Raw genomic sequence first — 25565 nt, forward strand, 5'->3', positions numbered from 1 at the left:
TCCTTTTATCAGATCCTAGAGGGAGGGAAGATCTTTCATGTGTTCAATCAAGACCACCACATAAAGAGAACCTGTTATGTTAAAAATAATATTTGAACTACAGGCAGGATGTTATAGAGCAGGAGGAGCTGATCACATTGATAGATATTTTTGTAGGAAAAGGTTCAGTAAAACTTGCATTTTATTAATTGAAATCCCTGGTGTTTATGTACACGAGTCAAGTGGGCGGTCCTATGCAGTGATTGATAGTCTTCCTGGTAGGCTCGCCTGGTGAGGTGGATCCTCCAAGCCCAAGGTGTGGGTGGACATGAGAGTCACGGGCGTTGTTACAGCAGGGAGGGGAGGTATGAGAGAGAAAAGTAGAAGAGGCACTGGAGACTGCAGGCGGACAGGAGATCGGGAAAAATAACAAGACCGAAACAAAACAAGCATATACCCTGCTGTATGTAAATAAGTAAAAGCAATAGTGCATATAAATAAATTGGTTACTTTAGTAAACACCGTTTTTGATTTTTTTTTTTTTTTTAAAAAAGGGTAAAAGCCATCCCACCGCAACGAGGTGTACCCAAATTCGAGATGGTCCTAACCTCTAGTATTAAAACTTTACCATGCGTCAAAGTGACGTCTGTTTAAATAAGGGCTAAGCAGGACCTGGTCCCAAACATGGACACACAGCTAGTGGGGAGCTTTTTAAATGTAATATCCAGCTCAAATGAAGGGAGGCCACACACATATGTTCGGGACCCAGTCATGCTCAGCCCTTGTTTATACGTCACTATAACACATGGTAAGGTTTTATTACTAGAGGTTAGGACCATTTGGTTACACCTTGTTGCTGTGGGATGGCTTTTACCCCCTTAATTTTTTATCAAAACCGGTGTTTACTAAAGTACCCAATTTATTTATATGCACTATTGCTTTTGCTTATTTACTTGCAGTAGGGTATTTGTTCCTTTTATTTCTGTCTTGGTTTTTTTTCTGTTTGATGGCCAGTGTGAACATGCTTCTATTTTGCATGCATACCAACTTGTACTCCAGTTCATTTTTTTCGATTTAGGACAGGAGACCGGGAACAGATAGCAGAGGTCCTGGAGACCACAGGAGGACAGGAACAGGTAGCTGAGGTCCTAGAGACAGCAGAAAGACAGGAGACCAGGAACAGGTAGCTGAGGTCCTGGAGACAGCAGGCAGACAGGAGACAAGGAACAGGTAGCTGAGGTCCTGGAGAGGACAGGAGAACAGGAACAGATAGCTGAGGTCCTGGAGACAGCAGGCAGACAGGAGACCAGGAACAGATAGCAGAGGTCCTGGAGACCACAGGAAGACAGGAGAACAGGAACAGGTAGCTGAGGTCCTGGACAGGACAGGAGAACAGGAACAGATAGCTGAGGTCCTGGAGACAGCAGGCAGACAGGAGACCAGGAACAGGTAGCTAAGGTCCTGGAGACAGCAGGCAGACAAGAGACCGGGAACAGATAGCAGAGGTACTGGAGACGACAGGAGAACAGGAACTGGTAGATGAGGTGGTCCTGAAGACAGCAGGGAGACAGGAGACCAGGAACAGGTAGCTGACGTCCTGGAGACAGCAGGCAGACAGGAGATCAGGAACAGGTAGCTCAGGTCCTGGAGAGAGCAGGCAGACAGGAGACCAGGAACAGGTAGCTGAGGTCCTGGAGACAGTAGGCAGACAGGAGACCAGGAACAGGTAGCTCAGGTCCTGGAGACAGCAGGCAGACAGGAGACCAGTAAAAAGGTAGCTGAGGTCCTGGATACAGCAGGCAGACAGGAGACCAGGAACACGTAGCACAAGCACTGAAGAACAGAAGCAGACAGGAGACCAGGAGCATTTAAAAGAGGTTCTGACGACTGCAGGTGGACAGGAAACCCGGTAACAGGTAGCAGAGGTACTGGAGGCCGCTGGCAAACAGGATAATGTGAAGTACCCTGTATGACTGTGAATGCAGAGATAGCTGTCATTCACTCTTAGGGCCGCCTACGGGACTTGTATATGCACAAATACCAGGGATTTCAGTGAATAAAATACAATTTATACTTAGCTTCTCCATCTCCATACCAGCTCTCCATACTTACCGTAGTTTCTCCTTCTTCACACCAGGTTTCTTTTAATGGTAGGTGCAAAGGCATCAAGAAGGGTGCTGAAACTGGATCAATACGGTGCAATTATATCACATTTCATACACATTGGAATGTTATTTTGTGTTGTTTTACAACTCCTTTAATATCAAGTAAAAAAAAAAATATCAAGGCTGGCCAGTTTTTCAGGAAGCCAAAATTTGCCAAGCTCATATTTAGGAGCCTGAAATAGAGAAGAATATGGCAGACTGTCCCTGTGCCGAAGCCACATAATCCTGCACACTGGTGCCAATTACAGCTACTGTATGCACTACTGTTAGGCTGATGAAGACGAAGGCCAAATAGTAGTGCGAGCAATGTTATTCCATCAGCTCAGGATTGCTCATACCACTGCACCGCCGTACAGAATATTGTGTCAGCCGCTTAGCAGTTCTGAATAATTACTGCTTTAGCAATGCGTCAGCCACAGTGCCCCCTGTAAGAACACATTTATCTCATGGTCTCGCATCGCTCTCTACACTTCTGACCGGCCAATATTCAGCCAAATCTTTTATTTTTATTGCCATTGTCTGCAGTGAAAGAACAATATGGGAAGAGTTGGCATAAGGCGAAGACAATTTCTCCTTATGGAGACTGCTAAGTTAGCCTGCATGGGTTTTTAGGGCAAGCTACGCTCCCTGAGAAAAGGTATAGGTCATATTAGTTCTCATCCAAGAAGAAGAAAGCTGTTCCTCTGTGCCACTTAAGAAATGTCCACCTTACAACTTGATGTCCAACCCTTTAACAAGCGTTTGCCATATGACTTACAATATTTAACCAAACCGAATGGAGAAAACATCCATCCCAAGACAGCTGTTTCTTGCTCTTCATCAGTGTATAGCCATTTCTTACCTGCCTTTTTTGGAGGTTAGTAGACCCCATACACACATAGATGAGGGTCTGTCAAACCAGATGATTTCTGTGGGTCCAGTTAAGCAGTCGTCAGGAGAGAGAAGGATCGGACAGTGAGAACACCCAATTTTTTTTTGTTTATAGGGGAGATAAGCCAATGTCAGAGAGGGGTCTTTCTGCTCTCTCCCCCTTGAATAAACATGAATGCTTGGCCAAGCCGAATTCTCAATGTATGGGAGAGATAGCGGTCTGCTGTATGTTATTATTATTATACATTTTTATAGCGCCATTTATTCCATGGCGCTTTACATGTGAAAAGGGGGCAAATATAGACAAATACATTAAACATGACCAAAAAACAAGGCACACAGGTACATAAGGAGGGAGGACCCTGCCCGCGAGGGCTCACCTTCTGCAGGGGATGGGTGAGGATACACTAGGAGAGGGCAGAGCTGGTTGTGTGGCGGTTCAGTAGGTTGAGGATCACTGCAGGCTGTAGGCTTGTCTGAAGAGGTGAGTCTTCAGGTTCTTTTTGAAGGTTTCTATGGTAGGCGTGAGTCTGTTGTGTTGGGGTAGATAGTTCGAGTATGGGGGAAGCACGGGAGAAGTCTTGGATGCAGTTGCGGGAAGAAGAGATGAGAGGATCGGAGGTTGTGTGTAGGTAAGTACCGGGAGATCATGTCACAGATGTATGGAGGAGACTGGTTGTGTATGGATTTATATGTCGTTGGAAGGGTTTTGAACTGGAGTCTCTGGGCGATAGGAAGCCAGTGAAGGGCTTGGCATAGGGGAGAGGCTGGGGAATAGTGGGGAGACAGATAGATTAGTCGGGCAGCAGAGTGTAGGATGGATTGGAGTGGTGCCAGAGTGCTTTAGGGGAGGCCAGAGAGTAGGAGGTTGCAGTAGTTAAGGTGGGAGATGATAAGGGCATGCACTAGGGTTTTTGTGGTGTCGTGGTCAAGGAATGCGCGGATTCAGGAAATATTTTTGAGTTTGAGATGGCAGAAGGAGGCAAGGGCTTGGATATGTGGCTTGAAAGAGAAGGCAGAGTCGAGGATCACCCCGAGGCACCGGGCGTGTGGGACTGGGGAAAGTCAGCAGCCATTGACATTGATGGATAGGTCTGGTGGAGGAGTAGAGTGAGGTGGGGGAAAGATGATGAATTCTGTTTTCTCCATGTTCAGTTTTAGAAAGCGAGCAGAAAAGGCCGAGATAGCAGACAGACAGTGTGGGATTTCGGTAAGTAAAGAGGTGAGGTCAGGTCCGGATAGGAAGATCTGCGAGCAATGTGTCAGCTGTATTTGGCTTTCTGTGTTGTGAAGGAATGGCGGCCTAGTAGACATAGCACCCAGAGAAGTATCCACTAAAGAGTGAACTCTATAACTAAGGTGGGAAACGTCACCTCTAAAGTCATTACCTAGTTATTAGCTAGTAGTACAAATTACAAATTACGTATGTTACACACCTGTCCCTGTCATCCCGACCTCCGGTCCCCTTTTCTGGGTCCGATGTCATCTGTTGGGCTCCACATCTGGCTTTGCAGGTTTCCCGGCGTGGATCATTGACATCATCTCCATAAACCTATTGAGGATGAGACTCCAGTGTTCCTTGTTTGGTTAGCTCCATTATTTGTACTACTGTGTTTCACCTGGCATCCATCCCTGCTGGGTTCCACTCCATCTGTCTGTCTACTGCTGAGTTTCCAGTTAGTCCTAGTCCCCATAATTCCACTTGTCCAATGGAAGCTGCAGCAACGCTTGGGGTCCATGTGCCCACCTGGACCAGAGGCTTAATGGATCCACCTCACCAGGTGAGCTACTACATCATAGTGTAGGCCAACAGTTAACTTTAGGAGTACTATTCATCTTTGTGGAGCCTCCTAAGCAGTCATGTAAAGACTTATAGGCCAGACTGTGCAAAGTATATGCAAATTAGCTCTCCTTCAGTGGGAAGAAATCTGGATTTCTAGTGCCACTTCTAGGAGGTGGTCATTGTCAACCTTATAAGTAAATCTCAAGGTAAAGGAGAAGATACGGTAAGTCTGTTTGGACTGTACCAAGAATCTTGGACTGAATTATCGAATTCAGGACACTTGTTTGACTTTGAAGTTGAGTGGTCCATATCCATGTGCTGGAGGCACCTCTGTATATAGCTCTTCAGCCACATTGTGGGTAAAATTGGATTTACAACATGAGAACCAGCCTAAAACATATTTCATGGATCTGATGACACTTCCCAACCATATACTGCATATTGGATGCAACTTGAGATCAAGCAATGACAAAAGCCCGAGATCGTTTTGAGTCCCATAGAAATTAATAAGACCAGCTGATAAACTTCTAAAAAAAACTTACACAAAAATATCACTTCAAATGCAGCCTCAACTGCAAGTTTGATGTCAATGTATGCAGCCCCAAGAAAATATATGAAGAGCAAACTTGATGTAATATAAAAAAATGCTAGTAACCCCAATAAACAATTATTAGTGATGAGTGGACGTGCTTGGATAAGGTGTTATCTGACCATGCTCATGTGCTAACTGAGTGTCTTTGGCATGCTTGAAAAATATGTCTGAGTCCCCGCGGCTGCATTTCCCGCTGCTGTTTGACAGCCTCAATACATGCAGGGATTTCCTGTTTGTTAGGCAATCCCTGCATGTGTTGCGACTGTCGAACAGCTGCAAGAACGCAAACATATTTTTCGAGCATGCCGAAGACACTTGGTTAGCACCTGAGCATGGATAACACCTAATCCGGGCACGTCTGCTCATCACTAATAAAAAACAGAAAATTGCATTATTTTTTAAAAATTGATTCATACACATTTTGGTTACCGTATATTAAGTTAATTTCCAACTTTCCGTATTTTACATTTTAAGATCCCATGCGGTGCCTGTGAAAATGAAGGGAAAATTATATACTAAAACTGAAAGCATTGGAAAAGCTGACTTGTTTCCAAGTCAGTTGTCTATTTCAGTAGTCAGTTTAATAAAAAAAAAATGTAATGTGGAAAAATTCCTCCTCAGAACACAGAATTTTTTTCCCCCTAATTTTATCTGGGAAATATTGGTGTTTTTTCTGTGGTATAGTTGGGTCCCAATTCATCATTTGCATTTTTTTTACATTTTAAGTGAGTGTTCTTTTTTGGCTTGTTGTATTCATTGTACAGCAGCTTTCTGCACCAAATTGGTGCACACGGGTTGGTGAATGTTGCGCAAACTCAAACACCTTGTTTTGTTTTTTTTTTGTCATAGGCCATGTTCACACGTTGAGTGTTATGGTGAGGTTTTTTTTTAACATTTGTAAGCCAAGATCAGGAGTGGGTGAAAAACGCAGAAGTGGTGACGTGTTTCTATTATACTTTTCCTCTGATTCTTCTACTCCTGGTCTTGGCTTACAAATACTGATGTAAAATACTGACCAAATACTCAACATGTGCACGTGGTCTTATACCTTTTTTTTTTCCTTTTAAGAAGAAAAAGTCGCACGATCCTTTAAAATGCGGTTAGACTACTGCTGTACAAAAATGAAATGAGACAAATGCTGTAGTCTTGTCAGGTTATGGGGTATGATTGGGCAAAAATGGAGCAACATTTAGAAAACTTGCAAGTGATGCATTAGGCTAAAACATTCCGAAAGAAAACATGTTTACATTTGTAAACAAAAAAACAGTAAAGTTCACTTTAAATAGGCGCAAATCACTTAATGAATTTGGCACAAACATAAAAGTCACTATTGGAATTTTTACTAAAATAAAGGGCGCTGAAACAATTGGGGCCTTAGTGTCACCACCGCTGGCGGTCCAGTGTAGTATCACATGGTGCCCCCATACAAATACTGGACTACCATAGACTATTCCGACTACTATGACTCTGATTGGCTCTGACTATTTGGCCGGGGGCGTGGAGAAGATGAACACCCACAGATGTGAATGGGCATGTGTGATCCATTCCCTGCCCCTAATTCTGAGATTGGACACTGGAGCGCCATCTGATAACGGAGGATCCTGGTGCCACGCACAGAGAACTTCCCAGACGCACTGGTTTCTGGAGGTATGGGAAGGCTTTGGAAGCGCATAGGACATTGGCCAACTCTTCCAGTAGTCTGCGAAGTGTTCTTTTTTTTTTTTTTCATGGAGCCTACAAGATGTTCAAGGAGAAAAACAACGTTTAGCACAATTGCTGAGTGATCTTAGAATCCTTTTGGGACCTGTAATAGTGGCTATATTTGTTCCTACCCAACTTTTCAAAAAAAAAATTGGTAACTCTACTGCTGCATCTCTCACCCGTAGTTTATACCTGATTAATTCGGGAGACCTTACAGGAGCACATTCAGTATGGGCAATAATTCCTGAATGCAACGCCCTGCGAGGATCTTATGGTATGTGGCACATTAATAAAAGTGGACTGATATATCTGTACATCAATGATCGATGCAGAGGAGTGTTCTTGTGGATCCGGCTAAGTGCCGCCTCATGCTGGAAGCTGGGAACTTGGCCAAATTTGATTTTTGCAAACTTCGAAACAGAGGATCGATGGTATCTCTGGAGCTTTCACATAAGCCCCAGGATATTCAATCTATTCGATTAATACTAGTGCTATACAGGACGTGCTGTGGACGGAAGATTATATATACGCAGGCGAAGGGTGTATATTACAAAGGAGCAATTTATGAAATAGTCCGTGCAATTTTAACAGGGTCTGTAGAGTTACACACATATAAATGCTAAATCTGGGCCTTAATGGCCATTGTTATGGAAATATTAGGGTTGGATAAATATATCCCTGTGCGTGCTGTGGCCGCTCCCAATTAGACTGAGTATTTTGAGCGCTCAAAGGAATGAGACTGCAACACCATTGTGTCAGAACAACATTCCATCAATACTGAATTTTATTGTACATACATAGTTTTATATTTTCACATAGAAAGGAGTGGTTAGGGGTTGTCAGGGGTGGTTAGTTAATTACCATATTGTCTAGCTCGTCTGTCATTGGTTATCTAAACATATATGGAATATTGTGATTAATGCTCATATGACTGCTGATTAAGCTGAGACATTCGATCAGCAGTCATCAAACATCTGACATTCTTCTGCTTTTAAGGATGGAAAACCCCATACGATCTGTCTGGTTTATATTAGTTCATGTCAGCCATTTTATGATCTGTCTAGGTTATATTAGTTTGTGTCAGACATTTTAAACCATTGATTATAATGTATATATTAGCTGTGAGCATATAAGTATATATTTGATTATAGAGGAGTATACATGCAAGTGAGATCTACATGATATATATATTTCTATCACAAGCCCCCCTTAGATATCACTTGCCCTAATCCTAGCCTCCTGTCCCAAAGCGCTGCAACTCTTTTGTGCTGTTGGCGAACTGACACAAGCCTAACGCCTGTGCCCCACTCCATACAGACTTTTCGCAAATGGGCGGTCAGGAGATCTGTCCCTAACGGGGGTTCGTTGCAATCAGTCTCTTAGTCAATAGCATGTGTAGTGAGCGATGTGCAGTCTTTATCAGGTAGGTCATCTTTTCGGTCAGGCAGGGCATCCACGACATCATTCTGGCTTGGGTGTCATCTTCTGGTAGGGGAGCTTTCTTGCCATGCGATGAGTGGATCCAAGCGAGTCTTCCCTCCAGTTTCACAGAGTTTGGTGTCATCAGCAGCACTTGAGCAGGACCATCAAATCTGGGATCGAGTGGTGTTCTCCTTACAAGCTTTTTCACCAACACCCAGTCTCCTGGCTTCTAGGAGTGCATACCGGACACTGAATCTGGATCTGGCAATGAAGAAAAAAACTCGAGAATGGATGTTAGCAAGTTTCTTGGTGATTTCAATTACATAAGCAGACAAAGTATCATATTGCATAATCAGCTGCTAAGGGAAAGGATACCCCTAACCTGGGACTAGACACAAACAAAATTTCATATGGTGACAGCTTTTCTGGGCCTCTGGGAGTGTGCCTAACACTGAGTAGTGTGATTGGGAGTGTGTAGGCCTAAGTCTGACCCTACTGCTGACTAGATCTCTCATGTGAGGTTTGCTGTGAATGCAGGTCCCTGGTCACTCTCTATCACTTCTGGGACCCCATAGCTGCATATCTCGTCTCTGAGAGTAGCTTCTTTGCAGTAGTCTTTGCTGACTGGTTCCTCACTGGGAAAGCTTCTGGCCATCCTGAGAACATGTCCACGACCACAAGGGCATATTTGAATTCTCCACTTGGCGGCATCTGGATGTGGTCTATCTGGATCCTCTGGAAGGGGGTACAGTGGTCTGGCAAGACGATGTGTGGGAACTTTCTTCATTCTTCCAGGGTTGCATTTGCCACAGGTCAGACAGCTGTTTATGAACTTGGCTGTTAGGGTGGAGATTTCTGGAGCAAACCAATAAGCACCAATCGGATCATTCATCTGTGTCTTTAATCTGTGTGTGGGCCCATGTGCCCACTGGACCACCATAGGGTACATGCTTCGGGGTAAACTGGGTTTGTAGTCCATTTAGTATACCCTTCCTTCTTCATGTGTTGCTCACTTCTGCATCCAGCATTCCTTCTTGTCCTTTGGGGCTTGCTCTTGCAACTTTTTTGAGCAGATCCCAGGATGTCATCTTGTCAGGTTTCCTGTCTTCAGCCGTCCTGTAGTAGCCGTCCGGCTCTACGACCTCTTCCACTTGTCCATATTGTCTTCCCTTGACTGTTTCTTTGGCTGCCATATCCGCCATGTTGTTGCCTCGTGCCCCTACTGTGTCCAGTTTTCCATGCGCTTTGACTTTTAGCATTGTCACCACTTTTGGAAGTTGAAGTGTGTTCAGCAGGTCCTTAATGGCTCCATTGATGCTTCACGGTTGTTCCGCTTGCTGTGAGGAAGTCCCTTGCAGCCCAGATGGGTCCGAAGTCGTGTGCTATGCCATGCAAGTACCTTGAATCGGTATACATTTTCTCAGTCTTGTCTTCTGCCATCTGGTAGGCCTTCATCAGCGCTATCAGTTCTGCTTCCTGGGCTGACAGACTGGGCGGCAGACTTCTGGACCACAGGATCTCTTGATTGCTGGTCGCTGCACCTCCCGTGTGGAATCTTCCTTCATCATCTGCAAATCTGGAGCCATCCACATAGAGGATCAACTCTGGGTTGGTCAGTGGCTCTTCTGCCACCTTGGGTAGTCCTGCTGTTTCCTGTTGCATGATGCTGAAGCAATCATGGTCATCCGTCCGGAGCAAATTCAGATCCCTGCAGAAGGTATCATGCAGATTTTGATCAGACTTTTTATCTGAGGATCCGTATCTGTATCCCCCCTTGGGAGTGGGAGTAGAGTGGGCGGATTGAGGACTGTGCATTTGGAGATGGTGACATTGTTGGGCAGGAGTAGAGAGCACTGGAGGCGAAGATGCCTGGCGGTGGAGAGATGTTTTGGCTGGGTTTGGTTGAGGATTGCTGAGATGTCATGCAGAGCCAGGATTTCCAATGGTTTTTCCACTGATGTCAGTAGTCCTGTCCAGGAGGGCGTGTGCTGCAACTGCTGCCTTCATGCGGGAGGAAGAGGCTTCCCTTGCAACTGGATCCAGGCAAGCTGAAAAGTAGTCCGAAAGTCTCTGCTTTCCCCCCTGAAGCTGTGTCAGGACTCCAGTGGCAAGGCCTTCTCTTCTCATCAAGTAGAGATGGAATGGCTTCTTGTAGTCAGATAGGCCTAGTGCTGGCGCTGAGACTACAGAGCCTTTTCACTTCTTGAACGAACTGAAGGCCACATCTGTCTGGAGGAACGGGGTCACGCTGACGTATTCACACAGAGGCTGCATTAGGACGGAAGCATCAGGGATCCAGGCTCTGCAATATGAAACTAGACCAAGGAAGGCCTGTAGCACCTTTGGAGTTGTCGGAGGGACCATCTTCTCCACTGTGGTCCTCCGGTCATCTGTCAGGTATTTCACCTGGTGAGCAATACAGTGTCTCTGGAACGTAACTTGCTTCAGACACCACTGGACTTTGTTCTTTGAGATCTTGCAGTGCTGCTCCGCCAGGTAGAGTAGGAGATACAAGGAATGGGCTTTAAACGTGTCAAAGTCAACTGCACAAAGGAGTAGATTGTCCATGTATTGTAGCAGGGTTACTTCTGCTTGTTCTGTGACTCAGTTGGTGAGAACTGTGGACATTGCTTTGGTGAACTGTGAAGGGCTGTTCTGGGCCCACTGTGGCATCACTGTCCATGTGTGGTGTCCCCCCTGGTGCATTAAGGCAAACAGGAACTGGTCTTCCGGATGAGGGGGAACACTGAAGAAAACCTTAGCCAGGTCGGTCACTGTGAACACTTTTGCTGTGGCAGGCACATTCGAGAGCAGAGTGTGCGGATTCGGCATAATTGCAGTTTCAAACACTGTGGTGTCATTCACAGCTCTCAGGTTATATACCATTCTGAACTTGGCTGGCTCTCCTTTTACAGTCTTTTTCTTGACGGGGAAAAGCGGGGTATTGCAAGGCGATTTGCGAGGAACAATGATTCCTATTTCCAGGTAGACCTTCAGTTGGTCACAGGCAGCTTGACTCTAGGCCTGGCCTGGGCCTTACGAGGGTACGGGGTACATGGCTTGAGTGACACCCGTACTGGGGCAACTTGAGGTTTTCTCACGTGCTGGGGTCCCTTAGACCATAGACTTTCTGGTACTATGTCCAGTACCTCCTTGAGTAGGCCTCATTGGTTGGTTAATGTTCTTGTAGGGCCGCCAGCATGACTCTTCTTGGGTCAGGGATGAAGAAAGTGTCACTGTCCCATCTTCCTGGAACACTGTGGTTGCCTTCAGCTTCTGCAGTAGGTTCGCTCCCAGCAGGTTGAGTGGCAGGTCCTTTACACCACAAACTGGGACAGGATAGAGTGTCCTGGCTGAGTGCACACGCTCAGTGGCTTTGTAAGCTGAGAATGTCTGACTTGACCATCAATGCCCATGCGAGACACAGAGGATTCTGATAGGCAGGTGGGATGAGCGAGTTCCACAGGTGTCATCACACTTCTGGCTGCACCACTTTGGATCTGACAACGCCATCCACTTTTAAAGGTAATTTGAGGTACTGGTCTTGCAGATGAAGTTTTACATGTCAGGAGCGTAGTGTCTTGCGGACCTGGCTTGCTTGCCTCTGTCCTATGGACGGGGTACTTCACTGCTTTCTGCACTTCCTCCTTGACCTGTTTCTCTGGACCAACTCTTGGGTTGCATGGGTCCAGTCTCTTCGGGGGCGTGAGTGCTTTGCACTGGTTCTGGAAATGGCCAAACTTGCCACAGATGTAACCCTTGACACTTCTTCTGTCTTTGTAGGGTGGTTGGGCTTCCAGGTCAGTGGTCACCATGAGAGGGGCTGTCTTCTGCACCCCTGGTTGTGACTCAATCCCTTGATGGGTACTGCAGCGGCAGCGGGGTCCGGCCTGCTGATTGATGCTGCGGTGGTAAGATGGGGCCTGCAGGTGCATTCGTGACGAGGCCCGGGGGTGCCATGAGACCGGCGGCTGCATCCAACCCAAGGTCTTGGGGCATTACAGGGGCTGTGGCTGCATCTGCCATCACTTCTTCCCCCTGCTCCGACATAGCTTCTCCCCTTTGCTAACCTTATTGAGGTCGGTGTCTCCTCTCTGGAGTCTGCAGCGGTTCTTCCGGTGTGTCGATCGGCACTTTGTAGCGTCTTCACCTCTGGCTTCCCTTCTGGTGTTCTCAGCAGCATGTCACCCTTTTCCTTCTTTGTGCTCTTTTGTGGTGCTATAACGGCAGCTTTGGTGACAATTGGCATTGAACAGTCTCCTAGGCGCACATAAAACATTTTGCTGGGTCAGTCCACTGCTATTGACCTGTTCCTAGGCCTAGCCACTATCAGTGGTTTCCTGATTGGCTGTCTCAGTCCATGCACAAAGGCCTGTGTATCTGGTCATGAATGGTGAAGCCCAAGTCTTGGAATACTTGCATTACTCTGCAATGAAACTTCTTTACAGACTCTGTCTTATCTTGGCTCATGTCATGGCTTGTCCTGCCAATCTGCCTTTGGCCCACTCTCTGAGCTGTTCAATTAGCTGTGGCCCTGACTCCCAAGCGTGTATGTCTGATTCTGCTGGAAGTTTGAATTGTTCCTTCATGATTGGCCAGAGTGCATCACCTGCTTCTATTTTCATTCATGGCCCAGAGATCATTCCAGCTGGCTGCATATGTTTGCTGCTTCTGCTACTTTCTTCGGTAAAATGGCATGGGATGCATCCCTGGGTCTGGACTATTGTCACCTGACTTGAAGTGCAGTGCACATAGTGTAATGGTGGTGCCTCTATCTGCCCTTGCATTCTTGGTGCCTGTGGGTTTCTTTTCTAGTACTAGACAGCATGTATGATGTTCCCTCTTCATCTTCATCAGAAGAATAGTTGTGACAGCTTGTACTGGGGTCATACACTGACTGATTTTGGACTTAGAAGTTGCTTTTTTTTTATGTGAGGATGTCTCCCCCTTGCTGAAGCTATGATGGATTAGGATTATAGTTTCATGTTGGTGTGAATGTGGATGTAGGCAGCTCTGACCGGTGCTGAAGCTGTACATTATCAATACATGGTGATATCAATGTTCATGTAAAACCTTAAGGGTTACAATATTGTTGACTGTGAAATGAGGTAACGGAGGATCTGTCAGTGAGCTCGTTCTGATATCACTCCTCCCCCCTCTGCACCCAGGGCTGAGCTGACTGCTGCCTGATATGTCTGGGGCTGCCCACTGTAGGGGGGGCTTTCACCTTCTCTCCCCGATATCACAACTGGCAATGGCTGGACTGTGCCAGGGACACCTTGTGCTGTAAGCACCATATTGTTTGAATTGGGCGTTGGCCCAGCCGGCAACACGGAGGAAAAAAAAGAGGAAGAAGAAGGAGGAGGGGTTGAGGAGTGAGACAAAGGAATAGTAGGAGGGGAGAGAGAATGTGGAGAGAGAGAGAAGAAAGGTGTGGTGGGGGAGTGGATAAGGAGGGAGGAGAAGATGGGAGGAGAGGAGAAGAGAGGAGTGGAGAAAGAGGGGAAGAGAGAGAAGAGAAAAAATGTGGAGGAAGAGGAAAGGAGAGAGAAAGAGAGAGAGAGAGAGAGAGTGCGGAGAGAAAAGACTGACAGAGGAAAAAGAGGATAGATTAGAACAACAAGAATAATAGAGAGGAGCAATTATGCCTTCTCCCTGTAGGGAGAGATGGGGCGCACCACATACTGTGCAAAAATAACTACCTACACCATGGATTCTGCTAAAAGCAGACTGCGCAGATTCTCCCGTCTCATACCCACAAAAATCACTTCCTGGTTTGCTCACATAACTTTCTGTTCCACCTAAACGATGTAAGCTCTGCTGCCACTTCATACCATGTATTAGTATTCAGCAATCTAACATCAGCTAAACTTCCCTTATTTTCCTTTCTACGTCATGCCACTCCGCAGCTTGAATTCTGCCATTCTAATGAATTTCACGTACTTTATACCTTCCAAAATCTTCACATACTTAACACCTTCGTGTCCTGCCTCTATCTAGGGGCTGTTTTCTCATCAGGAAGTAAAAAGACTTTCCTGTTGCTCGGCCACTTTATTCCCCATAGCAAAAGCAAAAAAATGAAAATGAAAAACACACAAAAATGAGAAAAGAAAACAGTACTAAAAAAAACTTCTAAAAATGAGTATATAAAACACTAAGTAAAACTCAAAACGATAAAAAAAACCTTCAAAAACTTAGTTCACAACCAAAAACTCAAAACTTTGATACAAGAGTAAAAAAAAACTTTTTTCAAAAATAAATAAATAAAAAATAAAAAGGTAAAGAGATTGAAGATTGAGGAAAACTTAATTAAAAACTTTAAAATGCCGCAAAAAAAAAAGACCCTTTAAGAGAGTAAAAAAAAATTAAAAATTAAAACGGCTGTCAGTCAGCAATAATATCAAATGTCACTAAAATCACGTTTCTGAAAACATTTATGTCACATCAAAAATGATAGATACAACTTAAATTTCACTTCTTCACAAAAAAAACTACACATACCCAGCACTGCAGCTGAAAACAGTCCGGAAAAAAAAATGTGACAGTTTGATTTACAATGCATATCTCTCCTCTCAGCTGAAAAAGAGGAAGTTCATGAAAGAAGGAAAAAAAACCCAAAACTTTCTTTTCACTATTTCATGCTTCTTAAAGCGGCAATAGTACATGACACAAACAGACACAGATAGACAATCCGAGAGACGCCCTTTTAAATTCTGTGACACATGCAGGTTGCGCTGGGAACAGACTACTGCCAATCGCACTGGACGCACCTGCGCCCGGGTTCTACCACCCCGGTCCGGACGTCCTGACTGGATCGCCGGCACTACGGGAATCTGCAGTAGCCCCTCTAAGTTATCACTACCCGTGCCTGGATCATGGGACCACCTGCCCCGGAACTCTGCGTGTTCCTCCTATGCACGGGAATCCTGCAATAACTTATCGAGCGATTTGAACTCCTGCGGTCTGTTTCTCAGCAACCACAAACAAAAGTCACTTTTTCCTTCCTCTCTCGGATTTTACACAAACACATACACGGTCCACAGCAGACACCTCCCAGGGTGGATTCGTGGCTCCGGATTTTTTACACTACCTGGGAATTTGTGACCACATCTTACCGGCAAGAAGCATAGACAAGGACTGGGCACAGGGGACTTTCAGGTAAGATGATAACATTTTCTTACCTTACTTATGGAGCTGCGCAGTCTCCTGCCCCTGTGCCAAAGCCACGGCCATAACTTCGGTTCCGGTCAGTAGTGGGTCCACGTGTGCGTTTCATCCGAGCCGTTGGGCGCCATTCTGTTATGGAAATATTAGGGTTGGATAAATATATCCCTGTGCGTGCTGTGGCCGCTCCCAATTAGACTGAGTATTTTGAGCGCTCAAAGGAATGAGACTGCAACACCATTGTGTCAGAACAACATTCCATCAATACTGAATTTTATTGTACATACATAGTTTTATATTTTCACATAGAAAGGAGTGGTTAGGGGTTGTCAGGGGTGGTTAGTTAATTACCATATTGTCTAGCTCGTCTGTCATTGGTTATCTAAACATATATGGAATATTGTGATTAATGCTCATATGACTGCTGATTAAGCTGAGACATTCGATCAGCAGTCATCAAACATCTGACATTCTTCTGCTTTTAAGGATGGAAAACCCCATACGATCTGTCTGGTTTATATTAGTTCATGTCAGCCATTTTATGATCTGTCTAGGTTATATTAGTTTGTGTCAGACATTTTAAACCATTGATTATAATGTATATATTAGCTGTGCCTCCATTAGTGTTGTATCATTCATGTGTCGCATGAAGGTTACCGGGCTGTTCAGGCGCTAGTGCCCAACTGTGATTGGCACTGTGCTCCCTATAGTTAAAGGGGTTGTCCGGGCTTAATATAACTCTATCTGTGCCATTGATGGCTTTAAAATAACAAACTAAGGTTGGTTTCACATTTGCGTTTGTGGCCGCAGCGTTTGTACCGCATATAAACGCATGCGTCGTGTTTTCCTATATTTAACATTGAAAACGCATGCGGTTTTTTTTGTTCGCGTTTTGCCGCGTTTGACGACGCATGCGTCGTCTCGTCATTTGCGGCTTGGCGCGGAAATGCAACATCTAGTAATTTCTAGAGGCGTCTATTTGCCGCCAGGAAACGCATGCGTTCGATCGCGCAAGGATTGCGACAAAAAAACGCATTGCTGTCAATGTAAACGCATGCGTTTTTTAGCACATGCGTTTTGTTGCTTTTTTGAACGCATGCGATGTACAGTAAAATCACACTGACAGGTTACAATAGAGTAGATATATACACATAGAATAGGTATATATACATATATATATGTCAGTGAGACACCTATGTATATATATTTATATTTAATGCAGCGCTAGATAGCATAAAAGCCGCTAATTCAATTACCGGCTTCTGCTATCTCCTTCACAAACCCGACAGGATATGAGACATGGTTTACATACAGTAAACCATCTCATATCCCTTCAGTTATTACATATTCCTCTTCAGTAATGTAAGAAGTGTCTGTGTGTCAAATTTGGGGGCTCTAGCTATTAAATTAAAGGGTTAAATGGTGGAAAAAATTGGCGTGGGCTCCCGCGCAATTTTCTCCACCAGAGTGGTAAAGCCAGTGACTGAGTTTGGATATATACTATGAGCAGAAATCGGGACTTATAGCCATTTGGTCAAGTTTTCCTCACATAGTTATCTGGTGTAAGGGCAACTTAAAGAAGCCTTCGTCCCATAAAAGTTTTTATCCTCTTCATATATTGCAATCATCATATTATATAGCACTGTGTACTTACAATTGCTCATTTTACCTTTCTGACCAGATAATAATTTTCTTTTCTATTAGGTCTATGACATCATCACATCATTAAAAACTGACTAGCAGAAACAGGAGGTCAATTTTCCCTGTATGAGTTAGAAGTCACTGCAAAAGTCCCTGGCAGGGGAAGCAGGGAGCAACTGGGTCAGGGCTTGAAGAAAGGGATGATTCATGCAGGGAAAATTGACCTCCTGTTTCTACATCGAGCTCAGAAGGATTCCGCTCGTCAGTTTTTAATCACGTGGTGCCATAGACCTAATGGAAAAGAGAAGAATTATCTGGTAGAAAGTCAAAATGAGCAATTGTATTAAAAGGATAAAAACTTTTATGGAAAATGCTTTTTTTAATCATCAGATCCCCTCCAGAGTACATGCCACAGAGATGACCGCATTTTTGTGCTAGACATGCCGTCATGTAGCACCAGACGTATCGCTATACAGTGCTTGTCACCAGTGGCATAGAGAGGGACACTTGGATGATTGTCCTGGGCATGACATTTTCAAAACAAAACAAAAAAAGTACAAGTGCCGAAGCTTCGGGACATTGCACAAGCCCTGGACTTCTAGTTGGGTGCCCCAGATCTTCGGGCAAGCACCACCGATACAATTGGATCCTGTGGTAGAGCCGAGAGCCATAGGTTGCCTGCCCCATCACTTTCTGTCCTATGAGACTATGCCCTACAAGATATCGTGGTGCCGGCGCAGTCAGTGCAGTGTCGGCCAGTGGCTGCTCTGTGTGGAACGAAAAAGCTGTGGCATTAATACTTTTGGAGGGCATGAATACTTTATAAAGGGGGGGAAATATTTGTTTTAAGTGGGACTCGGGGTATTATTACTGGTTTAGGGTGCACAATACTTGCCTTGACCCGGGCACTTGCAGCCCAGCTATGCACATATGCCGGACCCTACGTTAGTGTGTTTGGATTCGGACCATGAGCGTGCTGCACTGTACAGGGGTCTTGTCGATGAGGGGATCGTGTAATTGTAATGTCACCTGCAATTCTACGTAACATTACATCAAGTCATATACAGTTGGTCCCTATGGATCAGTCTCTTAAAGGAGCGCCCTGTGCAAAGCACACAGGGATTTCAGGTCATGCACATAGTGTTATTCTAATACTTTTTTTTTTTCGGCGTGTTCCTTTAATCGCTGGAGTAGGTCCTATAGGTCTTGTTTTCAATGCTGCTAATTTCAAGTCAGCAATTTGCAGATAATAAAAAGTAGCAGCTATTATGAAGATTCTGCCTATGTTGTATTTCCTGGCCAGATGGCACCGCAAGCTGCCATTTACGTTCTGCCATTTTAATCATCATACATCAATCTCCGCACTATGCAGATCCGCTCTACAAATCCACCTCTGCACTCTTGGCCAGATTGTACCCATTCTCCTAGTAAATAACTTGTTAGGGTGGACCCCGCACTGACACAGCGTGGAGGGGGGCAGTACGTGATCCCAACACGGGAGACCACACCACCAGGACCTGTCAGTATGGTTTGGGTGCCATATTTTCTACACCGTCACCGTAATGACTCCGCGGATAGGGAGTTCTCACACTTTACACTGCAATCGGCATATAGCCTTTCACTGACCTGACATGTGCCAGAGGGAGCAGGACTTCACGACTTTAATATTGATGGCCCATCCTTAGGCTAGCTTGTTATAAAGAAAAATTTTAATCTCTAAGACCTCTCCAGAACGGAGGAAGAGCTGACACGTCAAACTCCTTTTGAAATACAGGTGCATCTCACAAAATTAGAATATCATCAAAAAGTTAATTTATTTCAGTTCTTCTACACAAAAAGGGAAACTTATATATTATATAGAGTCATTACACACAGAGTGATCTATTTCAAGTGTTTATTTCTGATAATGTTGATGATTATGGCTTACAGCCAATGAAAACCCAAAAGTAATTATCTCAGTAAATTAGAATAATTAACAAAAAAAACACCTGCAAAGGTTTCCTAAGCATTTAAAAAGCTCCACAATCATGGAGAAGACTGCTGACTTGACAGATGTCCAGAAGGCAGTCACTGACACACTGCACAAGGAGGGTAAGTCACAAAAGGTCATTGCTAAAGAAGCCGGCTGTTCACAGAGTGCTGTATCCAAGCATATTAATGGAAGGTTGAGTGGAAGGAAAAAGTGTGGTAGAAAAAGGTGCACAAGGAATCGGGATAACCGCAGCCTTGAAAGGATTGTTAGGAAAAAGCCATTCATAAATTTGGGGGAGATTCACAAGGAGTGGACTGCTGCTGGTGGAGTCATTGCTTCAAGAGCCACCACACACAGACATATCCAGGACATGAAATACAAGTGTTGCATTCCTTGTGTCAGGCCACTCATGATCAATAGACAATGCCAGAAGCGTCTTACCTGGGCCAAGGAGAAAAAGAACTGGACTGTTGCTCAGTGGTCCAAGGTGTTTTCAGATGAAAGTAAGTTTTGCATTTCATTTGGAAATCAAGGTCCCAGGGTCTGGAGGAACAGTGGAGGCCACAATCCAAGCTGCTGGAGGTCTAGTGTGAAGTCTCCACAATCAGTGATGGTTTGGGGAGCCATGTCATCTGCTGGTGTAGGTACACTGTGTTTTATCAAGACCAAAGTCAGTGCAGCCGTCTACCAGGAAATGTTAGAGCTCTTCATGCTTCCCTCTGCCAACAAGCTTTTTGGAGATGGAAATTTCTTTCTCCAGCAGGAGAATAAACCCTTTTTAAATGTAATCACTACATTGCCATAGACGTCCAGGGATATTAGGTATCTAAAGGGGTTGTGCAATTTAGCAATGTGATATCTTGATGATTGCTGGATCCCCAACCAATCCTGAGAAAGTGATTTTGAAGTCCCCGATCTGAATAGATGGGTTTTCATTCTCCATTTATTGTCTATAGGTCTGCTCAAGATACTCGACCTGTGTATAGTTGATAGGTTAAGAGAGCAAACAGTTGGGTAGGGATGTTTTGGGCATGTAATATTTGAGTACTGTATAGCAGCACTATTTGTGTATAATAGTGTACTATTCATGTACCGTATAATGTACTATTGGTGTACACAATAACGGCACTATTTGTGTACAGTGTAGTTTACATAGTTACATAGTTATTAACCCCTTCATGACCGTGGGATTTTTCGTTTTTCCGTTTTCGTTTTTCACTCCCCTCCTTCCCAGAGCCATAACTTTTTTATTTTTCCGTCAATTTGGCCATGTGAGGGCTTATTTTTTGCGGGACGAGTTGTACTTTTGAATGACACCATTGGTTTTACCATGGCATGTACTAGAAAACGGGAAAAAAATTCCAAGTGCGGTGAAATTGCAAAAAAAGTGCAATCCCACACTTGTTTTTTGTTTGTTTTTTTTGCTAGGTTCACTAAATGCTAAAACTGACCTGCCAATATGATTCTCCAGGTCAGTACGAGTTCATAGACACCTAACATGACTAGGTTATTTTTCACCTAAGTGGTGAAAAAAAATTCCAAACTTTGCAAAAAAAATAAATAAATAAAATTGCGCCATTTTCCAATACTCGTAGCGTCTCCATTTTTCATGATCTGGGGTCGGTTGAAGGCTTATTTTTTGCGTGCCGAGACGGCATTTTTAATGATACCAATTCGGTGCAGATGCGTTTTGTTGATCGCCCGTTATTGCATTTTAATGCAAATCGCGGCGACCAAAAAAACGTAATTCTGGCGTTTCGATTTTTTTTCTCGTTACGCCGTTTTGCGATCAGGTTAATGCTTTCTTTTATTGATAGATCGGGCGATTCTGAACGCGGCGATACCAAATATGTGTAGGTTTGATTATTTTTTTATTGATTTATTTTGATTGGGGCGAAAGGGGGGTGATTTAAACTTTTATATTTTTTTTATTTTTTTCACATTTTTTTTTTTCTTTTTTTTTTTACTTTTACCATGCTTCTATAGCCTCCATGGGAGGCTAGAAGCAGGCACAGCACGATCGGCTCTGCTACATAACAGCAATCATCAGATCGCTGTTATGTAGCTAAAATGCAGGTGTGCTGTGAGCGCCGACCACAGGGTGGCGCTCACAGCCACCGGCGATCAGTAACCATAGAGGTCTCAAGGACCTCTATGGCTACAACATACAAGCATCGCTGACCCCCGATCATGTGACGGGGGTCGGCGATGCGCTCATTTCCGGATGCGGTAGTTAAATGCGGCTGTCTGCGTTTGACAGCGGCATTTAACTAGTTAATAGCGGCGGGTGATCGCGATTTCACCCGCCGCTATTGCGCGCACATGTCAGCTGTAAAAAACAGCTGACATGTCGCGACTTTGATGTGCGCTCACCGCCGGAGCGCACATCAAAGCAGGGGACCCGACATCGGACGGTATAGTACGTCCGATGTCGGGAAGGGGTTAAGGTTGAAGGAAGACTTTAAGTCCATCTAGTTCAACCCATAGCCTAACCTAACATGCCCTAACATGTTGATCCAGAGGAAGGTAAAAAAAAAACCCATGTGGCAAAGAGTAAGCTCCACTTTGGGGAAAAAAATTCCTTCCCGACTCCACATACGGCAATCAGACTAGTTCCCTGGATCAACGCCTTATCAAGGAATCTAATATATATACCCTGTAACATTATACTTTTCCAGAAAGGCATCCAGTCCCCTCTTAAATTTAAGTAACGAATCACTAATTACAACATCATACGGCAGAGAGTTCCATAGTCTCACTGCTCTTACAGTAAAGAATCCGCGTCTGTTATTATGCTTAAACCTTCTTTCCTCCAGACGTAGAGGATGCCCCCTTGTCCCTGTCTCAGGTCTATGATTAAAAAGATCATCAGAAAGGTCTTTGTACTGTCCCCTCATATATTTATACATTAACATAAGATCACCCCTTAGTCTTCGTTTTTCCAAACTAAATAGCCCCAAGTGTAATAACCTATCTTGGTATTGCAGACCCCCCAGTCCTCTAATAACCTTGGTCGCTCTTCTCTGCACCCGCTCCAGTTCAGCTATGTCTTTCTTATACACCGGAGACCAGAACTGTGCACAGTATTCTAAGTGTGGTTGAAATAGTGACTTGTATAGAGGTAAAATTATGTTCTCCTCATGAGCATCTATGCCTCTTTTAATGCATCCCATTATTTTATTTACCTTTGTAGCAGCTGCCTGACACTGGCCACTGAATATGAGTTTGTCATCCACCCATACACCCAGGTCTTTTTCATTGACGGTTTTGCCCAGAGTTTTAGAATTAAGCACATAGTTATACATCTTATTACTTCTACCCAAGTGCATGACCTTACATTTATCCCCATTAAAGCTCATTTGCCATTTATCAGCCCAAGCTTCTAGTTTACATAAATCATCCTGTAATACAAAATTGTCCTCCTCTGTATTGATTACCCTGCAGAGTTTTGTGTCTTCTGCAAATATTGAAATTCTACTCTGAATGCCCCCTACAAGGTCATTAATAAATATGTTAAAAAGAAGAGGGCCCAATACTGACCCCTGTGGTACCCCACTGCTAACCGCGACCCAGTCCGAGTGTGCTCCATTAATAACCACCCTTTGTTTCCTATCCCTGAGCCAGCTCTCAACCCACTTACACATATTTTCCCCTATCCCCATTATTCTCATTTTATGTAACAACCTTTTGTGTGGCACCGTATCAAAAGCTTTTGAAAAGTCCATATACACTACATCCACTGGGCTCCCTTGGTCCAGTCTGGAACTTACCTCTTCATAGAAGCTGATCAGATTAGCCTGACATGAACGGTCCCTAGTAAACCCGTGCTGATACTGGGTCATGAGGTTATTCCTCTTCAGATGCTCCAGCATAGCATCCCTTAGAATGCCCTCCAGGATTTTACCCACAGTAGAGGTTAAGCTTACTGGCCTATAATTACCGAGTTCAGTTTTTGTCCCCTTTTTGAATATTGGCACCACATTTGCTATACGCCAGTCCTGTGGTACAGACCCTGTTACTATGGAGTCTTTAAATATTAAAAATAACGGTCTATCAATGACTGTACTTAGTTCCTGCAGTACTCGGGGTGTATCTCATCCGGGCCCGGAGATTTGTCAATTTTTGTGATTTTTAGACGCCGCTGTACTTCCTGCTGGGTTAAGCAGGTGACACTTAATGGGGAATTTTTGTTATCACTGATCATTTTGTCTGCCATGGGATTTTCTTTTGTAAATACTGATGAAAAAAAGTCATTTAGCATATTGGCTTTTTCCTCATCCTCATCCACCATTTCCCCCAGACTATTTTTAAGGGGGCCAACACTATCATTTTTTTTAGTTTCTTACTATTTATGTAGTTAAAGAATATTTTGGGATTATTTTTACTCTCTCTGGCAATGAGTCTCTGTCTCAATCTTTGCTGCCTTGATTTGCTTTTTACAGAATTTATTTAATTTTTTGTATTTATTTAATGCCTCCTCACTACCTACTTCCTTTAATTCTCTAAATGCTTTCTTTTTGTCCCTTATTGCGCCCCTTACAGCTTTATTTAGCCATATTGGTTTCCTCCTATTTCTAGTATGTTTATTCCCATACGGTATATACTGTGCACAGGTGCTATCCAGGATGCTAATAAACGTCTCCCATTTTCTTTGTGTATTTTTATGTCTCAGGATATCGTCCCAGTTAATTGCACCAAGATCATCTCTCATCCGTTGGAAATTTGCCCTCCTGAAGTTTAGTGTCCTTGTCACCCCTCTACTACACATCTTATTAAAGGATACCTAGTATTCATCTACCTAGTATTGCTGTATTTATGTGCCCAGAATTATGTGCTGTTTTTTTTGTACAGTATAGTTGTACTATTTGTGAACAGTATTGTGCACTAGTCAGGTGTACAGACTAGCAGTATTTTTGTACATTATAACAGTACTACAGTACTCTTTGTGTATAGTAACTATTTTTACAGTATAGCACCACTATGTATACAGCATAGCAGTACTATTTTTGTATAGCATAGTAGTACTATTTCTGTACAATATTGTGTCCAGTATTGTGCTCTAGTCATGTGTACAGTGTAGCATTTTGTGTACAGTATAGCAGTACTATTTGTTTGTACATTACAGCAGTACTATTTGTGTGTACAGTATACCAGTACTATTTGTACATTATAGCAGTGCTATTTGCGTGTACAGTATACCAGTACTATTTGTACATTATAGCAGTAATATTTGTGTGTACAGTATAGAAGTGCTATGTATACAGTATTGCAGTACTATTTGTGTGTCCAATATAGCATTACTGTGTATACAGTACTGCAGTACTATTTGTGTGTCCAATATAGCATTACTATGTATACATTATAGCAGTACTATTTGTGTGTACAGTATACCAGTACTATTTGTACATTATAGCAGTACTATTTGTGTGTACAAAGTAGCAGTACAATACAGTATATGGTATACAGTATAGCGGTATTATCTGTATACAGTATAGCAGTAGTATACAGTATAGCAGTACTATTTGTGTATACAGTATAGCAGTACTATTTGTGTATACAGTATAGCAGTACTATGTATACTGCATAGCAGTACTTTTTGTGTACAGTTTAGCAATACTGTGTGTACAGTATAACAATACTATGTATACACTATAGCAGTACTATGTGTACAGTATAGCAGTACTATTTGTGTGTACAGTATGCCAGTACTTTGTATACAGTATAGCAGTACTATGTATGCAGTATAACAGTACTATGTGTACAGTGTAGCAGTACTGTTTGTGTGTACAGTATGCCAGTACTATTTGTGTGTAAAGTGTAGCTAAATTTTATGTGCAATAGAATATCACTATTTATGCAAATATAAAGTGTAATTGTTTTCCAGCCTCTAACATTTAGCATAACATTTATATTACATGAATGTTTAAACGGCTGGGACTAAAATGAGTTAAAAGGGTGGGATAACTAAACTACACAAATTTTACATTTTGGAAATATCTCCTGTAAGATATACTGGCTCTGAAGTGATTGATAATATATGGGATTAGAATGTACTGCATGTGATTGTTATTTGTCTATTAATTCTGTTAAAATGAAGTTTGTCTTATATTTTAGGGAGGAGAACATTGTTACTATCAGGGCCAAATCCGAGGAGCGCCCAAGTCTTTTGTGGCTCTGTCCACTTGCCATGGACTTCAGTAAGTAACCTTAAGTATCTGAACTGGACATTGCATTAACTAAATTATACGACTATGTGACATATTTGTGAACCATATG

At 43.6% G+C, this 25565-nt stretch overlaps 1 protein-coding gene and 1 long non-coding RNA gene across 8 annotated transcripts in view; one reads left to right on the forward strand and one right to left on the reverse strand.

Annotated features, from left to right (window-relative positions):
- The window catches only part of ADAM22 (ADAM metallopeptidase domain 22), a 329143-nt gene that overhangs the window by 129400 nt on the left and 174178 nt on the right, over window positions 1-25565 (forward strand). For all 7 annotated transcript variants that reach the window (XM_077268285.1, XM_077268287.1, XM_077268289.1 and 4 more), the window contains exon 5: window positions 25404-25486. In XM_077268285.1, the coding sequence (XP_077124400.1) occupies window positions 25404-25486 (83 nt within the window). The remainder of the gene's footprint in view (window positions 1-25403; window positions 25487-25565) is intronic.
- LOC143781606 (uncharacterized) lies at window positions 7857-16279 on the reverse strand. Its single transcript, XR_013216775.1, has 2 exons — window positions 15694-16279; window positions 7857-8773 (listed from the first exon to the last, which is right to left on the reverse strand). It is a non-coding gene; the product is annotated as an uncharacterized LOC143781606 (long non-coding RNA).

This window comes from Ranitomeya variabilis, chromosome 6, assembly GCF_051348905.1.
Source record: "Ranitomeya variabilis isolate aRanVar5 chromosome 6, aRanVar5.hap1, whole genome shotgun sequence".
Lineage (NCBI taxonomy): Eukaryota > Metazoa > Chordata > Amphibia > Anura > Dendrobatidae > Ranitomeya > Ranitomeya variabilis.